At 39.1% G+C, this 12,626-nt stretch overlaps 2 protein-coding genes across 2 annotated transcripts; both read right to left on the bottom strand.

Moving 5' to 3' along the window:
• On the bottom strand, nt 1-5,581 carry LOC149948642 (uncharacterized). Its single transcript, XM_090171122.1, has 6 exons — nt 5,314-5,581; nt 4,611-4,775; nt 4,293-4,391; nt 2,808-3,009; nt 1,507-1,784; nt 1-201 (listed from the first exon to the last, which is right to left on the bottom strand). Exons 1-6 carry the CDS (start codon nt 5,536-5,538, stop codon nt 1-3), a joined length of 1,170 nt encoding a protein of 389 aa, XP_090027248.1. The 5' UTR covers nt 5,539-5,581.
• Nucleotides 5,582-10,812: 5,231 nt separating this feature from the next.
• On the bottom strand, nt 10,813-12,502 carry LOC149948641 (uncharacterized). The gene is made up of 4 exons (XM_090172315.1): nt 12,197-12,502; nt 11,750-12,058; nt 11,321-11,559; nt 10,813-11,146 (listed from the first exon to the last, which is right to left on the bottom strand). Exons 2-4 carry the CDS (start codon nt 12,029-12,031, stop codon nt 11,020-11,022), a joined length of 648 nt encoding a protein of 215 aa, XP_090028441.1. The 5' UTR covers nt 12,032-12,058; nt 12,197-12,502; the 3' UTR covers nt 10,813-11,019.
• Between the last annotated feature and the right edge of the window lie 124 nt (nt 12,503-12,626).

Below are 12,626 nucleotides of genomic sequence, written 5' to 3'. Positions count from 1 at the left end.
TTAATTTGTTGAATCGTTATCCTTCCACCATAACTTCAGAGACATCATGGCGGTAATTGTATCTGCCTGGAGACTTCCCCTCTTAGTGGTAATAAGATCACTTCCAGCAGAAAATACTCTTTCGGCTGGCACTGATGTTGCTGGTATGGCAAGATAGTCTTTCGCCATTACACACACCGAAGGATACATAATTTGGTTATCCTGCAAAGAGGACATCGTAATTAAGGATGTATTGGTAATAGGTTTTCTAGATTGGAGTATGTAAACCTGTTTGTTAAGTAGGGCCAAAATTTGGTCGAGTCTTGTATCAAGTACTTGATTAAGAAAATATTATTTGCGTAGTCAAGTTAAGAAAAATGTCCGGTTACTCGCACGAGTTTATTTAGTTTAGCACTTTTTTTACGCGCGTAAAAAGGTCTTAAGCTTGGTTTCCACCAGCGCGCGTCAAAAAGCGACACTCAGCTTTGAAACGTGCATATGTTCTTACGCGCGACAAAAAATTAACATTATGACGCGCTCTTACGCGCGTTGGTGGAAACCAAGCTTTAAGCTTGTTTTCCACTAGCGCGCGTCATAATGTTATTTTCTTTACGCGCGTAAAAACGTTTGAACGTTTCAAAGCTGAGAAACGCGTCGTTGCGCGCGCCAGTGGAAAACAAGCTTAAAGCTTGTTTTCCACTAGCGCGCGTCATAATGTAATTTTCTTTACGCGCGTAAAAACGTTTGAACGTTTCAAAGTTGAGAAACGCGTCGTTGAGCGCGCCAGTGGAAAACCAGCTTTAACGTGTCAAAACTGAGGAACGCGCTATCGCGTGCTAGTGGTAAACAAGTGATATGCTTGTTTCGGATTCAAGACACTAGGAATTTTTCGCGATTTGGCACGCTTTGCACGCATAATCGCTTGAAACGTGTCTCGTCCACACACAAAAATTTTGAAAACTTCCCGAGTGAACGAGATGCGTTACAAGCGATTATGCGTGCGAAATCGCGAAAAATTCATAGTGTGAATCGGTCTTAACGCGCGCGATGGCGCGCGCCGGATGTAGAAGGTTTTGCACGCGTATATAAAAATACATTATGACGCGTGTTAGTGGAAATTAAGCTTAATGCTTGTTTTTCACTATAGTGGCCGTAACGACGCGTTTCTCAACTTTGACACATACAAACGGTCTTACGCGAGTAAAGACATAAGACGCGCGCTAGTGGAAACTAAGCTTTACAGTCGAACGATAAATTAACGCAATTGCTTTATGAACGGTTTTTAGTTTCAATCGCTCAAGATCGTGGAACAGCGGATATCTCTCCATCACTTTTACTCCTTTACCGTTAAAGAGAATATCGCCAATAGAAAATCTCGGAAATAGCGTCGCAGCGAGCTTATAACATGTACCCAACGGAATTAGAAAAATAATAAGTCAGCTTATACTGCTATTAATAGATAAGGTATAATTTTCCTAATCTCGAAAAAACGACTGTAATCACAATGAAACCGTTATAATTACTTACTTTCCACCATTGTAATATGTTGGTTTTAGGTGGCTGGAGGTCATCCTGGAAGAACTTCAATAGTTCAGACCCGCGAACGAATTTGGCTGGGCGCTTTGGGAAAAACGCGAGAATACCCGTGCGATCTTCATCAGCGCATGCGTTGTTTGAAGTCGAGGCTACGCTACTCTTCTCGTAGTAGGTATTAAAAATATTTAAAATCTTGGTCTTAATGGATTTAGCTTGTGTTTTTTCGAAATTTGCTTGAATGAAATCCATTTTTAATGTAGGGTCCAAAGCTAAATAATGAAATAGTGAAAATAATATTTTACTATACGTTACATATATACAGATCTTAATGAAGGTTCTAACTTAAGATTTGAAAACATTAATAGTAGGAACATTAAGCTATGTGTTATGTTTCGAAATAATGGCAATCATAAGTTACAACAGTGTGACGCTTTCTAGTTGTACAACGCAACGTTTTTAATTGATAGCAGGTGAAAACTATTCGCCAGTCCTGAACCGTTCGGACTGTCGCTACGCAGACTACTCGCCGGATATAGAATTTTCGGACAGTTCGGGCGCAGACTCTTCGCTCTCGAAAACAGGTTTTCGGATCGTTCGGGACTGTCCGAGCAGTACTTGCTCTCGAGATGGAACTGGGCTAGAACTCAAGTAAAATTCGTCTACTTGTTAGTCAGCCGTCAAACATAGCCCCTGCCTTCTTCATTTTTAGTAGTTCTTAACCCATCTATTCGAAAAAAAATACCGAACTGTTCGGAATTTTTAGTGACGTCGCATCTTGGTTTCGAACAGTACTGTGGACTGTTCGGGATTGGCAAATAGTTTTCACTTAATTTGTTGCGCCAAGAACCACACTCTTGTCTTAAAATTGCGAACTACTGAATTGATCTAAAAACATTTTACTCGTATATATAAATTATATTCATCAAACTACGTGGAAATAATTTCTACGTAGTAAATTCTAGGAACCGGAACCGATAATATCAAAATTTAATAACCGGAATCGAAACCGGTACCCTTAAAGTAAAAATTTTAGAACAGGAACCGATGAACCGAAACTTTAAGAATAGGATCCGGAACCAATATAGCTCAAAAACGTTGAACCTTTGCATCCGTACTGTTCACTACCCGTAAATAATACCCAACCCTTTAGCTTTGACTTTACAAAAGATACTACCTAAGATTGTACTTTCTGTACTCGGTGTACATAATTATCAAAGGTAGTGCACCCCTCGCGTTTGGGATAATGAAAACCAACGTGCTTGTAACTAGTGACGTATGAAAAAATATCGTACCAATAGCTATCCAAAATGCTTCGATATTCGAAGATTCACGATAGGTGTTGAGCTTAGCTCTAGCAATTGAGCACGCTTCCTCCAAAAGCGGGTCCATAGTTGGATTGTTTAGTTTCTCAAGCAACCAGTGGTAGGCCGGCTTTACCATGGAAATAGTGGGATATGCCACAGAGGAAAAGGAATTCGTTGCTTCCTTGAAATCCTAAAAAAAATGTTGTATTTTAAATTTACCTACGCTGTTACGAGTTTGTATAATTTTTCCGGCCTGCTCTTTCAAATGAAGAAAATTAGGAGATAGTAAAGTCAGATAAATATAGGCTGGCAGTTTGGTCGGGTTTAAGTAACCTGAACCCGCGTTTTGGGTTTAACACGATTTGGCCCCAAGCCCAATGCGCATTTTCCGATAGGGTAGGTTTCTAGTAACTTGAACTAGCCGGTCTGTAAGCCTAGTTAATATGTTGCTATTAGCAACACTAGAACAGGGGCGTAGGAACCAGGAGGGGCAGGGGGGGCAATGCCCCTCCCTTGAATTTTGCTGGGAGGGGCGATTAATGTTATTGCCCCCTCCAACTTTTTGGTCAGTTGAAATCTTCAAAAGGCTCAAATTCTCATTTTAAAAGCATATAAAGCTTATAGAACCTCAACTGTGTTTAAATTTCAGTCTTTTCCCGCTAATTTACATAGTGGTAAAAAGTACACATGCATTCGGAGAAGCTACACTCCATAAAAAATTCAAAACCATTCTCCAGAGACCTTTCCATTTCTCTTTGCCCCCTCCAACTTCTAGAACGTTGCTACGCCCTTGCACTAAAAAAATAAGTATAACAGAAAACGTTGCCTTTGAGTACATTTTCAGAGTTATAGCGCAATCAAGGTTTAATTCAGCACAGAGCCCTTTAGCGTGTAAAATATGTCCAAACCGATCTGTACTACTATACCATGGACGAATATAAACGGTTGCGCGTCATATAAACCATTGGTTACCAAACTGTTCCGTCGCTGAAACTAAGATTAACCAGCATCTGCACAACCCCAAAGGTCAGACGGATTTTGGTATTCAACAGTCTATTAATACGTTCTAAATAAATCTTCGGATAAAGTTTCGGAAACACTGGTTTATGTTTCCACCGTTCCGTTTGCAAACGTTCAGAACATTTCGGCTGAACCGCTATCGCGGAGTAACTTAATATCGTTTGGTGACGTCGTCGCATCGGCGTTCAGGCAACACATGACTATCACATCGCATTCAAAACCAAACCTATTAACGAAGTGTTTCCTAAACACTACAAGCCACTTCGATATCGAAACGACGCAACTCATCTCCGAGGGCTCGTGCGAACCCGACTATATCCCACTTACAAGTTAGTTCGGTTGCTAGCTGCTGCGCGAGTTTCGTTGTTGAAAATGGCTGGGTCAGAATTTAGCATTAACGCAAAACGAATTATCATACTCAGTATTTTTAAAGTTACTTATGATGATACTAACCTTAAGCAAATTAAGGAGTACGGATAATGCATCCCATTCAGCGTCTGATAAAGTAAATTTCCTTATGTCTTTATCTGTTTGCATTATTGCTTGCAGAGACTAAAGAGAAGATATTTACAACAAAAGTCAAAATTTCATCTAAACACGACCAAATCGCTAATCAAGAGCGTATCAAGGATTTTATTTCCGGAGGCGTAATAGTCGAACAATTTCCCGAGACTCATTTAAGCTAACCCCCTGCCACTCATCCATTACCTACGGGGGGTTTAACTACTAAAACCCTCCGCTTCGATACGCCCTTGTATGCAAATTAAAAACCTGTCTTAAGTACGTAGCTCGGGAAAGCATGTCGTAGGTTGAATTCCAACGAGTCTTTACGTCGAGTACTAATTTCAAATCCTTTATCCCAAAAGAAACATTCAGCTGTGATAAATTCTCTTCACGAATTCCAGATAACCTTATTTTGGTGACCACATTTCGAATCTGTAAACCGTCGATAATTTGACTTTGTTCAGAATTTATCTTAAGCTTATGTAATTATTGCCATGAAGCGATATTAGACCAACAATAGAAAGACACCGACGGTCGATATATTACAAAAAATAAGGTATACTCGAGAGGCCAACGACTTGTCTACATACTGAACATAAGAGTACAGAGAGGGTCAGTAAAGCGTTTGGTAGTACAGAGTTCGCGCACTCTTAGTACAGCCCAAGCTACAGTATCGTACACAGATTTCGCGTGGTGATAAGCCGTTTTGAAATAGAAATAGCGCGATACTTCGGCAAATATGCCTTCGAGGCTAAATTAAAATTAACAATAAAATAAAAGTAAATTTGATAGAAGTGCAATTACAGTATTTATTTAGAAAGGGAATAGAACCTAGGCTTTTTGGAATCGAAAACCTACACTTTCACTATCGGCGCTAGTTGGCGAGTTCTCGCTAAAATTGTTAAAGTCTTCCTTGAAGAATTCCTTGAGGTTATATTTCGTTTAAATTACTCTAACTCTTTAGGATTACCTTTGCCACAGCATTTCCTATGTGACAGTCCGTACATGTCCACACATCGACTGCTTTCTCTCGATACTCTTCAATAGTATCAAAGTTTGGTTGAGATTTCAGGTGTTTGAGTAGTTCCTGGACTGCTAAATTCAGGACGTGGGCAAAGCATCGTATACGAGTTTGTGAGCTGTATCTAATACCTATGTCTACTAATGTTTTCCAGCTCATTGCTGAATGTTTCATTGTTCGAAGCGTTGTCCATGGTAATGGAAAGCACCTATGCCAAGGCGTGTTTCCAAAAATCGATATAACATTATGGAAGAAACATTTTAAATTTTAGTAAAACGTTAGAAACAATATTATTCCTCAAAAATTCAACCGACCTTCGAATTGTACTTCTGTACCATAGATACGAACAAGTCACAAATATTTTTTCCCGTATGTCGAAGAGGGAAATGTACGAACCCCATTAATTTGTTGCGCATTACAAAATTTGCGTCAATCCAGTGACCAGTGACTGCGACGAATGGTATTCTATTTGATGACGTCCAACCATCAAGAGTAAACGACATTTGCCCCTCTACAGCCTAGGGAAATTCAAGGAGATTTTACGTGCTGCGTTGTATTCGTTATTTGATTTCGTTTATTCCGAAAGTGGAATCAAAATATATACTAGGACGTCACTTCGGCCGCGTACAGGGACCACGGCCGGGTACAGAGCAAAAAGAGTTTCCATAGAAGTCGTTGCTACGCTCTTCGCTATTCTCAATAATTCCCAGATTAAGTACTTAGTCTATTTATTGCTATAATCCAAAACATCCGCTGCGTCTACCACGGCACCGATTTACATGTAAATATTCTAAGCTCGTAGTGCATTACTCTCTCTCTTGCGGGGCAACACGGTCCTTTACCCCCAAATTACGAAAAAAATTAAGATTTCATTATTAAACCCTCAAAAGGTCGATTGCCAACTAAGTTCTTTAATATTTTAGGGCTGTTCGTAAATGACGTAAAGCAAAAACAAATTTTCGAAATAAGTTTATACGTAGTTCTCTATTGTTTCAGAAGTGGGCAAAAATGGTGAAAACTCTTCCAAAATGGGCGCTCACTCATTGCCAGGCTATAGTGAAATATCATCGCTAACAATTTTTGCCCACCTCTGTATTGTTTTACTTTTAGATACTATTCATACTAATCATAAATAATAAAGGACTAAATTGAGACTTAAGTTTAAATGTGCAAATGTTGCAGTACAAAATGAAAATAAGTAACGTAACATTTCCGCGTACCCTTCCTTTCCCCCAGTAATTTTATTAACGCTTCAACCAACCTGCCTCCTCTGCGTTATGAAATTTGTGAAAGGCGCCTTACCAAAGTAATTAGTCTTTTAAATTACTTAGAACCACGCCGTGGCATATGTGAGAAGTTCGTAAATTGCTGGTATATCGTCTGTTAAGTAGACCATTTTCATTGATAAAAGACCAAAGCGTCTGTTTAGCTGACAAAAATTCAGCAGTTTGCGAGCTTCTCACATAAGCCACGGCGTGGCTTTATCTTAATCTAAATGGCTAATTTCGCAATATGTATAGCGATAAACTGTACAACCTACCTTACACGTATCTACTACTAGTTGCGATTCTCGTTCGTAGATAGTCATTAGGTTTGATCTCAAAACTTTGGCCGATTGAGGTAATGAATCAACAAGGGTAGTATTTTTGGTACACAGAGAATGTAGTAACGCTTTAAATCTGGGATGTTCAATTGTAGTAAACGGCTGATCTGTTTCAACGACCCAGTGCCTTAAGCAATCCTTCGCGTGGTCGATGGCTACTTCGCTTGGCTATACGTGTCAAAAGACTAGTTAACAGTCCACTCGATTTCTTATGTCATTCTGAAACTTACCTTTGCGGTAAATAAAACGCCCACCACCGACGAGTGTTTTTTATCCAAATGGTATTTCAGGTGGCTAGTTCCTTGGTATTTCAAAGAATCCTGAATTTTGTACTCCCTACAAATTGTTAAAAAAAATATTCTAAGACTTTGGTGGCCACTTTATATGACACGATATGTAAAACGGTACTCCTCTTTCAATTAGATCGTGATAAAATAGTTGAAAATGAACTTAATTGTCAACGCATGGTTGACGTCAGTAGACTACTAAAAGCTAGACCAAGTCTGCACCTGTCTGTGCACGCCTAGCAGTGCTTAACAGTTAAGTGACGCCATTAAATTGTACCCAATTGCAAATGTTTTACCGTTAATATGCCCTATGGTCTGGAACAAACAGTGGTGTAAATTCAGTCCGCTTGCTGTAAGAGCGAATGCCCACAGGAGGTTGAAACTGGCCCATAGCCGAATATATTAAAAAAAATTAAAAAAAAACAACCCCCGGCATTCCAAGTATAATTTCATGATACGATCCCTTTTTTTAATATACAGTGTATATTCTCACGGGGCCGGTGTTATCCGAGGTAAGTGAGGCGATCGCGTTGGGTTTCCCACTTAGCATTGCTTAAAAAGGGGCCCGCTTAACGGTTTGAACTTTCCTACCAAAAGAAAATTTATTGGTGGGAGGGGCCCGCTTATTTGTCGCTGTACGCTGAGACACTAATGTATTTAGTAAAGTTTACATTTTCTGGCAACAAATTAAACCCCGTCACTCGTAAATACCAAAATTAAAGTATGGAGTACTTCTCGCAATATTTACAATGAGCCATACTACCCACGATTTGAAAATGAGCCCACACTGGACTACGCACATTTCGTTTCATATTGAGGTTATCATTGTGCGTTGACTTTAATTCATTACCTGCCATTGCCTAAATCTAAATACTTTTAAATACTCGTAATATATCCAAAATCAGTATACGCTACCACTTTATTACTACCCTCGGATGCTAGCAGAAATATACGAGCCGACAAATTACCATCACATAGCCCAGCAGCTTACGATTAATTAATTCATTTAAACGGAAACTGAGTAAACTTATTTTGGATTTTTTTAAACACATCTGGGTAGGTGATTCACCAATTCAATTTTTTTGTAACCTGAAATAAACGATTAAAAATATATCAAACAACCGAAGCTTCCCTTATTTAAAAAAACGTCAGACGAAAATAAATCATAAAGCCTAATTCTTTTAAATAATAATAACACTCCGCGGGTTGTTAAAATGGTCATTTTTTAAATTAAAAATATAAGTGTGTGTTCAAATATTTATGTTGCACAGCTAACTGATATGGATAATTTTTTAATTAATTGAGACCGGTCAATTTTAACTGCGAATAATTATCTATGGATAACACTAAGATTGCTTAATCATGGATAAAAGTTAACTGAACGCCGACCTCTAGAACACACACACACACACACACACACACACACACACACACAATGGCAATCTAATGCGGTTGATATTACGTAATTTTTTTGCGCTTTATATTTTAGTAATTTTTAATTTTGGTTTTTTGATTCAATAAAACCTATCAACTGATATTTAGTATATCATATTTAATCTATAAAAACGTGAAAAAATACCTTTTGGAGTAAAAATGTACCTCGTGTTTATCTTTTTTCGAACAGTATCGTAAACTCTTAGCGATACTTGTTTTTTTTTTCAAATAACCTTGTAATTGGTTTACGGGGGCTAAAAACCAGGCTTTTTACCGATCCTCTAAAATCTACTATCCATGTTCAAATTGAAACAGTAACACCCTTTGTCTTGAACTAATTGTTTTAAAATACTTTTTTGGCATAATATTCAAAACTTTGATAGACCTTGGATTAATTAATTAATTAATAAATTAATTAATCCAAGGATAGACGAAGCACTTGGCTAAATTCAGCTTTTATTAAAGTGGCACGAACTAAGTACCGAGTTAAATCAAACTTTTCCTTAACTAATACATATTTTCTTAAATTATAAAAGAAAGCGTTGGGAAAATGGAGGGTTTCCGTTTCAGCAAGAACGTATATATACGTTCTTGGTTTCAGAGAGAAACGTTAGGTAGTAGATCATGCTAGTGGGTCTGGAATGTATAAACGTTCATACGCTCTCGGGAATCTAAGTATGTTCTTGTTATTTGAAAGAAATTTCTACAACAGGGATTTTCGTGTTAGTTAGTCCATGGGCCAAATAATGAATCATTATTACTTAGAATTTAAGTGTGATAAAAACTCGAGTTTTTTAAAAGGAATATAACCAAAAACGACTATGCAGGACCGAAAAGTCTTAGGTGGAGCACGGACTTTGAATTCTAAAGTGAATTTGAAGATACGTGTTTCATTCGCCGTAGTTGAAACCGGGTGCATTCTTAGCACAGTGGCAATGGAAACTTAGATATTCCATGTATATCATGAATGTATTAATTTCAATCATGAATATCGAACTACATTTAGGTATACACTCTTTTTCGCGCCTTTATTTTACCCCTCTTACTTGCCTCCCGCTTGTCGGCCATTGCCTCGGCCCTCAGCGGGCAGTCTAGCATCCACTCTTTGGGTATCCGTAATGGAGTAAGGGGCTGAAAGGGGGAAAACCAAACATGGACGCGCCCAGGAAAATACCGCGGAAAAGAGTGTATAGTTGTATACTCTAGCCTCAAGGTCCGTCGAGAAAAATACATGATCGGTGTGCTTTTCTTTTACGAACCTTGATCGGTGTGTAGCCTCAGTCGCTAGGATGGGAGGGGCTTAGTTATTATGACGTTGGCGCGCGCCGCTCAAAAATTGTATCGAATTGACACTATCTTTTAGTGCCAAGGCTTTGTGCAATATTTAGTTTGTAAAATTTTAATACACATCTTTTTGATTGAACGAAAATAGGTAAGAATAATAAATTCCTTTATTTATGATTATCAAGTAATTTTGTTAAAGTACAGGTATTTTTCCAAGAATCATCAGTCATTTTCTTCGCGCAATCACGGGAACGTTTTGTGGATCGAGTCAACAACAAACGCCTGTCTCCTGATTGGCTTAAGTGATTACGTAAATGCAGAAAGGCACCCCCATCTTAGCCCCAGATGGTAGAAAGCCTTTCTAAGAAAATAATATATGTATACATCATTACCAGGGTAATGATGTATACATATATAATTTTCTTGTGCAACATAGTAATTCGACTAAGGGTTTAGCACGGGTATAAAGAAGGCAACTTGATATAGGAAAACTACATTAAAGGGGCTCCAAAGTTCGGTGGCAAAATGTGTTTAAAGTCAGTAAAGTACGAAATTTACGGTTGACTCTGCCCGCCTCTGCCAAGGCCGAGTGAGGGGTTGGGGGGAATGAAAAGCATGCTCAATTTTCTTTTTTTTTTTGCCACCGAACTTTGGAGCCCCTTTAATGGTTTGGACAATTAATTGTACTGTATATGTGGAGTTTTTGGTTTATTTTCTTTGAAAGACCTATTCACAGAAAACAAAATACTTTTATTTTCAAAGCTGCGAAAGCGCACGCTGTTTTAAAAATTACACACAACCAGTATGTGTTAATTAATGAATAAATACTTTTGGTGTAAGGAAGAGAGATCTACATTTTGTACATAAAAACTAGCGTTTTTGGGGGAAAGTATGACAGAAGTAAAATGTAAGATGTCTTCTAGTTCTGCCATGGTTTATATTCGAAAGCCGAATACGCTTGAAAAGTAATTATCTATGTACAGTAATGTTATCTGAGTAGAAGGATCAACGCCGTGATGGTTGAGACATCACCGCTTAGTAGTCCATTTACGCTTCGTTACAGGTAGGGTAAATTGTTGAGCAGTCCTCCCCGCTTCGACCTTTCCTGGTGGCGTCGTAATTATTTTGGAATGCGTTAGTTTTCTGACCGTCCAAAGCAAAACTAGCGGCGTATCTACAATGTCAAGAAAGGGCAATGCTTAAGGACACGTCCGTGGTCGAGTTTAGGAGAGAAAAAATGCTAACACAACCCCACACCAAAGTTTGGTTCGAATAGAGCTTGTAGCTTGGAACGCAGTATTACCCGAAAGACAAGAAACAACGTTGAAATTAAAAGAAAATTTCTTACCCTCCAAATTGAGCAATAAGGTATCCAATTTCCCGGCCATCCTTTACGGCTTCCTTGCTAGCTTCGCACAAATGCCTCTGGACGCAATGTCTGTCCTTGGTCATAATAGACTTGACGTATCCCTTAAGAATGGATGCTCCGGCACTGGCAGCGTCATCCATGGCGTCCCTCAAACCTCGAGATTCGGAAGCTCTCGCTCGTTGGCCGAAAGAATTTTTGAGCATATCCAATAAACTTACCTGGAAATATTTTACCCCGGCGATTGTTAAGACAATGACAACGACTTCGGTTAAGGCTAGTTTTCACTAGACCAAAAACGCCGCGACGGGGTATTATTCGTAATAGGAATTTCAAATGTTGGCGCTCACTGTCGCGGCGTTTTCGTCTATTAAAAACCAGTCCTTCTCCGTAGTTCTTAAAGAAATTCACCAAGATATTAAGAATTTGTCTCGAAGTGGCGGCGCTCTCCTCGTCGTTTCCAAAGAATAACTTAACGAAGGTGCGAATTAGGTTCTTGGAGGATAGAAATTGGTTGGGCTCTTTCTTGAGGCCTTGTTCAACAACGTCGTATTTACTGAACTTGCGTTCGTCGTAGCGCGCTCTTCGACCAACTCCTACTGTGGTACTATTCTTGCCGTCGTCCGAACCAGGAAGGGCCATGCAAACACTGGCCAAAGCCGCCGTGGCGAAAATAATGTAAACCGTCTTCATCGTTTCGATTTTTAGTTACAGGAATAGCTGTGGAAAACGATTAAGTACTTTAAATCAATTTGATTATTCTTGTATCTCGCGAAGGTAGAAAAAATTTATCCCGCGTTTATCACTGTATTCCAAGCCGATGAAAAACTATTTCATTGATGTCAAAATATTTCTTACCGTGCTCGGTATGAATCCTTCGACGTTCGGAGTAAAAATTCTTCGAAACTTGACCCGGTATCGCTTTAAATACGTCGGCCACCGGGTCAAAGCCGAACTACGTCACGCTTTTCCGCATATCCTGCAAAAATAAGTTACTGGCCCGTAGCGAAACGGGAGATTCTCCAAATCCCTATTGAAACGCGTAATTTTCTTTGGAAGAAAAATATTGCCCTAGAGACTTTATTTGAGTATAAGCGCCTCCCGTTGTAACGTAACATCCTCGAGAAGGTCTAACTTTTGTGTGTTTGGGATCGTTCACCCCTACTTTGGAACCCCCGATGTCTTGGTGACCCAGTTTGTCTGGATCCGAGTCAAGAATTATCTTTAAGACGCGCTCCCAGGGAAGCTAGTCTTCGTACACCCGGAACCATTTTCCAAGTCCGAGAGA

This window comes from Leiobunum rupestre, chromosome 4 (assembly GCF_980474605.1).
Source record: "Leiobunum rupestre chromosome 4, qqLeiRupe1.1.hap1, whole genome shotgun sequence".
Taxonomy (NCBI): domain Eukaryota; kingdom Metazoa; phylum Arthropoda; class Arachnida; order Opiliones; family Sclerosomatidae; genus Leiobunum; species Leiobunum rupestre.
Note: the sequence above shows the minus strand (reverse complement) of the source record. Positions and strands in the feature narration are given on the sequence as shown.

Bases quoted from the DNA above. Each gene is read 5' to 3' on its own strand.
- LOC149948642 (XM_090171122.1), bottom strand. From the start codon at position 5,538: ATGAAACATTCAGCAATGAGCTGGAAAACATTAGTAGACATAGGTATT. The intron at 4,776-5,313 runs GTAATCCTAAAG...GACGGTTTACAG, and splicing joins TAGGAAATGCTGTGGCAAAG to ATTCGAAATGTGGTCACCAA. The intron at 3,010-4,292 runs GTTAGTATCATC...CATTTTTTTTAG, and splicing joins TACTCCTTAATTTGCTTAAG to GATTTCAAGGAAGCAACGAA.
- LOC149948641 (XM_090172315.1), bottom strand. From the start codon at position 12,031: ATGAAGACGGTTTACATTATTTTCGCCACGGCGGCTTTGGCCAGTGTT. The intron at 11,560-11,749 runs GTGAATTTCTTT...AAATATTTCCAG, and splicing joins GACAAATTCTTAATATCTTG to GTAAGTTTATTGGATATGCT. The intron at 11,147-11,320 runs GTAAGAAATTTT...TTGACATTGTAG, and splicing joins CTTATTGCTCAATTTGGAGG to ATACGCCGCTAGTTTTGCTT.